Genomic DNA, 10,392 nt, shown 5'->3' on the forward strand with positions numbered 1-10,392 from the left:
ACTGAGAGATGTATCCCCAAATCTAAATTACCATATTTTCTGGCATATAAGATGACCCCCTACTTTTCCTGTTAAAATATAGAATTTGTCCTATATTCGCCATATAAGACTATCTCTGTTTTAATGCACATCAAATGGAAATTTAAAAAATGTAAGAGAAAAAGAGTAGAACCCTCAAAAGTAACAGTATATGTTTAAAAAAGTTAGAATTTGGAGCACCAACAATCATTTTACATTTGTCATTTGTAGTGAGTAACTGATTTTTTTGTTTGTTTGTTTGTTTGTTTTTGGGTCACATCCAGCAGTGCTCAGGGGCTACTCCTGGTTCTATACTCAGAAATTGCTTCTGGCGGGGCCAGAGAGATAGCACAGTGGTGTTTGCCTTGCAAGCAGCCGATCTAGGACCTAAGGTAGTTGGTTTGAATCCTGGCATCCCATATGGTCCCCCGTGCCTGCCAGGAGCTATTTCTGAGCAGATAGCCAGGAGTAACCCCTGAGCACTGCCGGGTGTGGCCCAAAAACCAAAAACAAAACAAAAAAAAAAAAAAAAAAAGAAATCGCTTCTGGCAGGCTCAGGGGACCATATGGGATGCCAGGATTTGAACCACTGACCTTCATTTGAACGCCCTACCTCCATGCTATCTCTCCAGCCCTGTGACTGTAATTTTTTAATTGTGATCTACATTGAGAGCAGAGAGAGGAGGCTCCTCCAAGAGCTGGGGTGCAGTGATTAATAGGACAGCTAGAGGGAGACAGAACGCCTTCTCTGTGTCCCATAAAAGCTGAACAGAGGACTGAACTCTGGAAAGCCGTATACACTCACCTCTGCTCGCCCTCCATCCCCAGCTCCTTCTTTATTCTTCTTCTTGCCTCCTTCCTTTCGCTTCTCCTCACCAGCGTCTACCTAAACAGAAGCAAACAAGGAAGAAAGGTTTTAAACTTCAACCAAATTTGCCTCCTATGCTGTTTCCACAAAAATTTTGAGGATTTTTTTTCAGTTTTGTTTTGTTTTTGTTTTTAGGCCATACCTTATTACTCCTGGCTTTTTTTTTTTTTTTTTTTTTACCAGAAATCACTCTTGGCAGACTCAGGAAACCATATGAGATGCTGGTTATTGAACCCAGGTTGGCCTCTTGCAAGACAAATCCCTACAGCTATGCTACTGCTCCAGCCCGAGATTATTATTATTATTATTACTATTATTATTTTGGTTTTTGTGTCACACCCGGTGACACTCAGGGGTTACTTCTGGCTCTGTGCTCAGAAATCACTCCTGGCAGGCATGGGGGACCATATGAGATGCGGGAATTGAACCACCATCTGTCCTGAATCAGCTGCATGCAAGGCAAACACCCTACCGCTGTGCTATTTCTCTGGCCCCGTGAAAAAAATGATTTTTAAATGTTTTTTTTCTAATGGTAGAAATCTGAATTTTGAAAGGATAGAAAATTTCACTGCTGTCAAAACCAACTCAGTCACATACACGAGAAAGCCCTTAATAAAGGAGAGAGGAGTTATCTGATAATATTCATTTAAATTTAATTTGCTTTACATATTCCCATGACTCTCATTCTAGATTTACCAGGACAAATACTAAGTACTTGGTGACCAAGAAGCATGCACTTTATTCAGTAAGAGTATCTTTGGGGGGAAATCTTATGCAGAGTGCAGCCATCTATTCCATGGCACTACCAAGAGTGCCCAACCTTGCAAAATTTAGTTAAACCCTATGAAATCAACCATAAGCCATAGCCTTTACCATGTTCAAACTTAATTTTTCCAAAGGAAAAGGGACAAAGAGGTGGGCAGAGAAGTTTCTGCAGCTAAAGAAAACTACTGTCACACTGTGGGAAGATGCCAAATTAGCCAGGACCACAATAAATGCTGGGGCAGAAAGCAATCTTTGAGAACAGAGAAATGAACCATAGACACTACACATTTATTGTGGAAATGTTGTAAGAGACAGAAAGTGACTGCACCAGGTCAACAAATCAGGATTGTTTTAGGAAATGATGCCAGTTTATTCAGACATTAATTAAGCTATCTGCTAGCACTAAGACTATTCATTGGAAGTTCTCATTAGAATGTGTACTTCAGTTACAAGTATGTAAAGTCACAGGAAGTATCCAAGTAGTAAGGTAGGTACAAAAAGGCAGTCAGCAGCAAATATACCTATGTTAGTGGTTCTCAAATTAAAGGTAGTTTTGCTTACAGTGGAGATGTGGCAAAGTTAGGAGACCTTTGACTGTCACAGCTGGCAAGGTGCTACTGGTATCCAATGTGTGAAGGCCAGGGATGTTACTAAATATCCACAGGGCACTGGAGAGCCTCCAGAAAAGATTATCTAGCCTGGGGTGTTAAGAGTGTCACACTGTGGAATATTACGAAAAGTATCTTATCATTATCCAAAACTTCCTTTCTGTTGGGATAAACATCCTCACAAAGTTTCAATACAAAAAGCTGTAAATTCTTACACTGTGATTTACAAAGCTATTCATAGTTGGGTTTTAGTGTGTGTGTGTGTGTGTGTGTGTGTGTGTGTGTGTGTGTGTCTGTGTGTGTGTGTGTGTGTTGAGATATGGCAGTTGGACTTGGACATGCCTCTTGGGTATGATAGTTGAAACTGGAGACAACCCTGGACATGTCTCTTTGTCATGCCAGGTATATAAGAAAAATCTTTTACAATTTAAAGAAATTATGTGGGGTTGCAGGTAGTGACAAAAGCAGTGTCTGCTGTTTTGCAGGGGGCCGGAGATAAAGCATTGGCCAGATACTGCTTGCTTTGTATCTAACTCTCTTTCTTGAACCCAGGCCTCCACTGGCCAGAGTGGCCAGTGAATTGCCATCCATCTCTCTCCCCCTCTCTCTGAAAACCCCAGGGCAGAGGTGGCAGGCTTCAGATCCCAGGAGAAATAAAAAAGATACTTGGTCCGGTAGATACTACAAATTTGGCGTCATATGTGCGTGTGCATGTGCATGTGCGCGCGCGCGCGTGTGTGTGTGTGTGTGTGTGTGTGTGACTTTTAGGCCTTAGCTGGTGACTCTCAGGAATTAGTTCAGGTGTTTGGGGGACCATATGGGATGCCCTACCTACTATACTATCTCCCAGTTCCCAACAGCTGAATTTTAGGCATACAATGCTCCAGCAACAATCCCACCACCAGAGTCAACTTCCCTCCACCAGTGTTCTCAGGACAAAGAATTTATTCTTATAATCTTTCTTCTAGAGCTAGTTAATGTACATTCTCTGCCATAGTCTTTCACAACCCAAACTAACATAATTTTCAAACAAGACATATCTCAACTTACTCATTCCTTAAACAATTACTGAACATCTGTTAGGCTCAAATCGACCAGATACTGACCAAAATGCATGACTTGTGCTTTGTGAAATTTTCTCTCTAGGAGGCTGTTTTCTTTAAATTGTAAAAATGAAGTGATGTAGATCCTAAAAGAGAAGTTACTAGCATTTATAACAGGGAGTCTTACTCCATCCAGTAAGTCAAGGAATGGTACTCCTTAGGAGTCAAGGAATGGTACTCCTAAGAAAATGATTCTTGAGATCCAACAAGGAATAAGTGTGTATACAACAAAATCTATATGTAAGTAAGCAGAGGTGAAGCCAGGACAAATAAACTCTATATGGACCTGCCTCTTCCCTTCCTCCAAAAGTCACTATGGCTAAGCTCTTCCTTGCTGAGAAATATTATGCTCAGAAAACAATTTCAAATATCCCAGGCTGCTTAAGAGGCCAGTAGCTGCTCCTTCAGGCCCGTCTCTAGCCAGCAAGTGCATAGGCCCTGGGTGTGCCTGATAGTGGCCTTCCCTTAACCTGCCAGGTAGTTTTCTGGACCTATCTGGTGCATCATTCTTCCCAGCTTGATTCAAAAAAGCTGAAACTGGGGCCGGAGCGGTGGTGGCGCAGTGGTAGGGCATTTGCCTTGCATGAGAATGACCTAGGACAGACTGTGGTTCGATTCCCCTGGCACCCCAAATGGTCCCCCAAGCCAGGAGCAATTTCTGAGCGCATAACCAGGAGTAACCTCTGAGCGTCACTGGTGTGGCCCCAAAACAAACAAACAAAAATATTTTAGAAAAAAATCTGAAGCCGAGTTAGAAGTCCCCTCTCTATAAGCTCAGAAGGTTGATCACAGTTCACCCAGTTTTCTTGTGTCTCACACCCCGGGGCGGAGAGGCCCTCCAGGTCTGACCCCAGATCTAAGCTGCATTACTTAGTACCGTGGCCAGCAGCCAGAAGTCCGTTAGGTGGCCGTGGGTGGTGGGTCAAGATGATGGGGTGGGGACGTGCAAGTGACCTGGGAGAGGTTGCAAAGCAATGGATGCTACCCAAGGGGAAGCTCAAGGTGAAATGGTGTGTGTGTGTGTGTGTGTGTGTGTGTGTGTGTGTGTGTGTGTGTGTGTGATGGTGCATGGCCGCCTCCAGCACAAGCTCAGGGAGCCGTGTGTGTGTGTGTGTGTGTGTGTGTTGTGTGTGTGTGTGTGTGTGTGTGTGTGTGTGTGATGGATGGTGCATGGCCGCCTCCAGCACAAGCTCAGGGAGCCGGAGAGCAAGTCATTTCCCTAGGGCTGGTCAGCTGACTTTAGTTTTACTAGTTCCCAGAAGCTAGAACACCCAAGAGGGAAACAAAGAGCAGACCTCCGGGGGCTCACTTGTGCTTTCCTTAAACTGGCTTTCATCACCGGCTCAAGGTGACCCTGCACATGATCTTCACTGCTAAAGGCGGGCACATAGCCCTCCTCAAGGAACCAGGGAATCCTGAGCCCTAGGTCCGTCTCGGCTTTTCTCATTTAGCTGTGTCAAAGCCTCGGCTTCCTCCTCTGCAAAAAAAGATGGACTTGCCATCTTTCCATTCTCTTCCATCTCTTTAGTTTTTCTTTCGATTTTCTATTTTTTTAAATCATGTAGCTTTTGGTCTTCCTGAAATAAATGTATTACGATCAGTTATGTCAACTATGTGATGCATTTTCCTTAAATAAATAAATAAAAATATTATTTAAAAAAAGATGGAGTCAGATAAGAACTGCCAGGCTCGACTCTGCTTTATGAATGAAGGCTCCACCGTGGCCCTGATACCCAGCGGGCCCTGGACTCCCCCAGCCCCTGAGCAGGCGCGGCTTCCTCGTCCCCGCCGCCAGTCCTCTGGGGGAGCGCGCCAGCCCCACTCAGCCTACTCACCGGCTTCTCCTGGCCTCCCATCTTCCCTGAAAGGTTGCTGCTCGGCTCTTCAGACATCCGCGACCCAGGAAGAGGAAACGGAGCCGCAAAGCGATGGTCCAGGGAACAGAAGGCAGGTGGGACCCACCGGTGACACTGCGCTTGCGCCACGTGGCCCGGAAGCGATCAGCTGATGCAATCGGAAAGCGCCCAAGCCCCGCCTCCTGACCTGCCGACAGGACTGGCGGCCAATGAGCAGCGGGGGAAGGCGGGTCCTCTCTTTTTTTAAACGAATGGGAAGTGCGTCAATGACAGCCCTTCTAGGAAGTCGGGATGCGCGGTCCAGGAGTGACAGGGGGCTACTCTCCCGGGCTGATCCTTCCTTCACTCGAATGGGGATATCTGTCCCTCGTGCGCCAGTCCAAGAGGCCTCGTCTTGGATTACTAGTCTTGGAGCTTTTCAGCCACCACAGTGAGCTGAGTCCTAATACGGATTTATCCTAATTCACTCCAATACGGGCTTTTACTTTTTTGAATGATAGATGTTTAAGAGCTTGCCTCCCTTCAACTATATCCTACTGAAAATAGCTTCCCAACTCGGCTTTCTGGATTAATTTTTCACATGGCACCAGGGTGGTCTTGCAAATACACACGCAGAAGCATTATCCTGATGGAGACTTGCATTACTTTCATTGAGCTTAGTACTTTTTCTTTGATAGTCTCTAACTTCAAGTTTCCATTCTTTCATCTTAAACAAAATTCTTTTTTTATGTAAATATTTATTTAAGCACCATGATTACAATCGTGTTTGTAGTTGGGTTTCAGTTATAAACAGAACACCCCGCCCCTATCACCAGTGCAACATTCCCACAACCAAATCCCCTTCTTCCCCCTCCTGGGCCTGTATTCGTAACAGGCATTCTACTTCTCTCATTCTTTAACATTGTTATGTTAGTTGTTAGTGTACTTATTTCCCTAACAGAGTTCACCACTCTTTGTGGTGAGCTTCATATTGTGAGCTGGTCCTTCCAGCCCTTCCAGCCCTTAATTCTATTGTCTCTGGAACTTATTACAGTAATGCCTTTCATTTTTCTTAAAACCATAGATGAGAGACTATTCTGTATCTATCTATCTCTCTCTCTGACTTATTTCACGCAACATAATAGATTCCATGTACATCCACGTATAGGAAAATTTCTTGACTTCATCTCTCCTGATGGCTGCATAATATTCCATTGTGTATATGTACCACAGTTAAACAGAATTCTTAACTTTACTGACTTTTGGGTCTCAAGTTTAAATTTATTGACTTTTGGGTCTCAAGTTTAAATTTGGGGAGTGGTGAGGTGTATATACAGAGTTTATTCATCCTGTCTTTACCTCTGTCTGCCCACACTCATATTTTGATCACTTTTACTTATTTGAAAATGAATCTCAGGAATCATTTTCTTTCTTTTTTTTTCTTTTTGGGCCACACCTGGAGGTGCTCAGGGGTTACTCCTGGCTGTCTGCTCAGAAATAGCTCCTGGCAGGCACGGGAGACCATATGGGACAGCGGGATTCGAACCAACCACCTTTGGTCCAGGATCGGCTGCTTGCAAGGCAAACACTGCTGTGCTATCTCTCCGGGCCCAGGAATCATTTTCTTAGGGGCACCATTTTTTGATGGTGGATGGAGCAAGGCTCTTCTCTTTTAGGATCTACCACTACTTCAGAAAGCATTGCCTACTAGAGAAAAACTTTCACAAAGCACAACTTGTGTTTTCTTTTATGACAGTATCTGGTAGATTTGAGCTTAGCAGATGTTCAATAATTGTTTAGGAAATGAGTGAGTAGAGATGTATCTTGTTTGAAAATTACCTGCTAGTTTGGGTTGTGAAAGGTTAAGAGACCACATATTAACTAGATCTAGAGTAAGGATTATAAGAATAAATTCTTGGTCCTGGGAACTTTGGTGGAGGAAAGTTGATACTAGTGGTGGGATTAGTGCTGGAATGCTGTGTGCCAAAAACTCAACTATTGAGAGATAGGAGTAGTACAGTGGGTAGGACACATGCCTTACATGAGACCTAGGTTCAATGTCAGCATCCCATATGGTCCCCCAAATACCACAAGGAGAAATTCTGAATGTATAGCTAGGAGTAACCCCTAAGCATCACCCAGTATTGCCTAAATACAGAAAACAAATCAAAACAACCCTAAAACTTAACAGTGGATAATTTTGTAAAGCAAATGAAAAATAATAGAAACAATAGTATTTGGTGAGTACATTTTTCAAGATGTGTTGAGGGTAGTGAGGTTGGAGCTCAGTGTTAAGAACTTTGCATGTATGAAGCCCTGAAGTTTGATTACGGTACAACACACACACACACACACACACACACACACACACACACACACACACCACAAGAAGACACATTGAAATATTGAGCAAGAGTAAGAGCTCGAGCTCAAAGGGCTGAGCACATATTCTGAATAAGGAGATCTAGGTTTGATGTTTGATCTCCAGAACCTCAATAGGTAGTTGTAGCCTTCCTTGGGGTGTGGTCCAAAGAAAACCAAAAGTTCTAGGAATTATATAGTTTTTAAGATGCTAAAATAGATTGATTGATCTGGCTTCACATATTAAATGAGAATCAACAGAATTTGGTCTTCCAAAGCATGTGAAACTAGTTATATTCACTAGATATATTTACCTAAATTGCATCTGATATTATTTATTTATCTACTTTGTAGGCAATAACTGCTGTGCTCAGATCTTACTCTGACTCTGTGTTCAGGGATCACATTTGTAAATTTGTGTCTAATTATAAGGGATTTGTTTGTTTGTTTGTTTGTTTGTTTTTGGGTCACATCCAGCAGTGCTCAGGGGTTACTCCTAGCTCTATGCTCAGAAATTGCTCCTGACAGGCTCAGGGGACCATATGGAATGCCAGGATTTGAACTACCATCCTGCATGCAAGGCAAACACCCTACCTCCATGCTATCTCTCCGGTCCCTAATTTTAAATAAAGATAATGAGTAGCAGAAAAAAATCGAGATTAATGAATTTTTTGAGGAAGACCACAAAAGGGTATAAATTAGATTGTTCTTAGTTCTGTATCACTTGTTGTCTAGAAATTTCTCTTGTTTCTTGTGCAAAAATTGCACTCATCTTTAGAAGCATTACTGGTATAGAGATGACATGAAGACTTTTCTGAAATATTAAAGTTGATATAAGAATGGAGCAGCTGTAAAATCTAACTACTGATGCAATTTCTTTTCTTTTCTTTTTTTTTTGTATGGAAGAGGATTTTTTTCCCTACACTTAATGCATCTTACTCTTTTATCATTAAATGTCCATATATTGGGGTGGAGGGACTTTCAGGTTTCCAGTATAATTCTATTGGTCTTGAGATCTGCTTTTATTTCAGTCCTATATTGTTTTTCTTACTGTAACATAGTTTTATAGCATAGTTTAAAGGTAAAGAATACCACAGTAGCCAGAATCTGAAAGAACCCAAGTACCATGAAAAGACAATTGGATAAAGAATCTATGGTACATATACATCATGGAATTACTAGGCAACTGTTAGACAGTCATGAAATTTGCTATTATATAGATTGATATGGAAAGGGAAATGAATCAAAGGGAGAGGGACAGATACAGAATGATATCTTACATATGGGATATAAAGAAACATAGTAGAGAAGTAATTAATGGCCAAAGATAATAGAAATGAAGGGCAGGCGAATGGGTCTTTGAAAGTTTGCCACCATGTGAAGAGGGACCTTAGTTCATGAAAAGGACCTCTAAGACAATGATGGAGACAAGTGGCCACTCTTGACTAGAACTGGACTCTATAAGAAGATAAAGGATGTGTGTGATACTTTAACAGCAGCAGTATTGTAAACCAAAGTACCTAAAGGGAAAAATAAAGGATAAAATAAATAAAGAAAAAATAAACTGTCTGCAAGAGTGTTAGTCTGGAGGGCTGGAAGGAAAATGGGAACATTATTGGAGGGATTGCTGATTAATCACTCTACCCCTGGAACTTAATCATAAATAATTTGTAACAAGTAAGTCAATGAATCATTTTAAAAAATAAAAGCAAATAAAATAAAATGCAATGTGTCCCTTTATTTTTTTTCTCAGATTTTTTTTGCCCAAGAATGAGGGGGAGTGGATTGATTTATACCCAGCAGTGCTCATAAGTTAGTCCTGGCTCAGTGCTCAGGATTTGTTCTTAACAGTGCTTAGGGGACTATATATGGTACTGGGGATTCCACCAGGGTCTGTTGAATGTAAGAGAAGTGCCTTAACCTCTATATTATCTCTCTAAACCTGGAATTGCTTTAAATATTCATAAGGTTTTATGGTTCCATGCAAATTCAGTAACATTTATTCTTTTTTTTTTGTTTGTTTGTTTTTGTTTTTGTTTTTGGGCCACACCCGGCGTTGCTCAGGGGTTACTCCTGGCTGTCTGCTCAGAAATAGCTCCTGGCAGGCACGGGGGACCATATGGGACAGCGGGATTCGAACCAACCACCTTTGGTCCTGGATCAGCTGCTTGCAAGGCAAACGCCGCTGTGCTATCTCTCCAGGTCCAGTAACATTTATTCTTAAAGAATGTCATTGAAAATTTGGTTGAGATTGCACTGAACCTGTAAAATAATTTGAATAGTATTGTCATTTTGACAGTTCTTCTAACTAATTAGTGTGAAATATTTTTTCCCTTTTCTTTGTATTTTCCCCATTCGTGTGTGTGTGTGTGTGTGTGTGTGTGTGTGTGTGTGTGTAATGTCACAACCCAATGAGATTCAGAGGTTACTCCTGGCTCTTTTCTCAGGAATCAGTCCTGGTTGTGCTTGTGAGACCATATGATCCCATATGTGAGGGATATAACCCTGGTTGCCTTTGTCCAGGCAGATGCCCTATTCAGTATTATTGCTCTGCCCCTCTCCATTTCTTTGAATAATGATATAGCTTTCAGTGTGTATGTCTTTTATTTGGTAACAAAAGACTGTTGATTGACACCAAAATTAAAATTTATGCTCACTACCATATAAACTTTTTAGGTCAATTAGTTTAAATAAAGTCTTGAATGGTGGAACAAAATTTGTGAATAAATAATATTGTATAATATCCCTTAATCAACTTAAAATATAAATTAGTGAAGATACAAGATTATAACAGTCTCTTATGTAATAAGGTAAGAACAGTAAAAAATAAAAAA

General features: G+C 41.6%; 1 protein-coding gene across 2 annotated transcripts in view; it reads right to left on the reverse strand.

Moving 5' to 3' along the window:
- Positions 1-5,340, reverse strand: part of TARS1 (threonyl-tRNA synthetase 1) — a 387,157-nt gene extending 381,817 nt beyond the window's left edge. For both annotated transcript variants that reach the window (XR_007492361.1, XM_049767682.1), the window contains exons 1-2: positions 5,198-5,340; positions 824-904 (exon numbers count right to left, since the gene is read on the reverse strand). Coding sequence is in view for 1 of the 2 variants with exons in the window: in XM_049767682.1 (XP_049623639.1) it covers positions 824-904; positions 5,198-5,254 (138 nt within the window). In the remaining variant the exon portion in view is untranslated. The remainder of the gene's footprint in view (positions 1-823; positions 905-5,197) is intronic.
- Positions 5,341-10,392: the final 5,052 nt, after the last annotated feature.

The sequence above is a fragment of the Suncus etruscus genome, chromosome 2 (genome assembly GCF_024139225.1).
Source record: "Suncus etruscus isolate mSunEtr1 chromosome 2, mSunEtr1.pri.cur, whole genome shotgun sequence".
Classification (NCBI taxonomy): Eukaryota; Metazoa; Chordata; class Mammalia; order Eulipotyphla; family Soricidae; genus Suncus; species Suncus etruscus.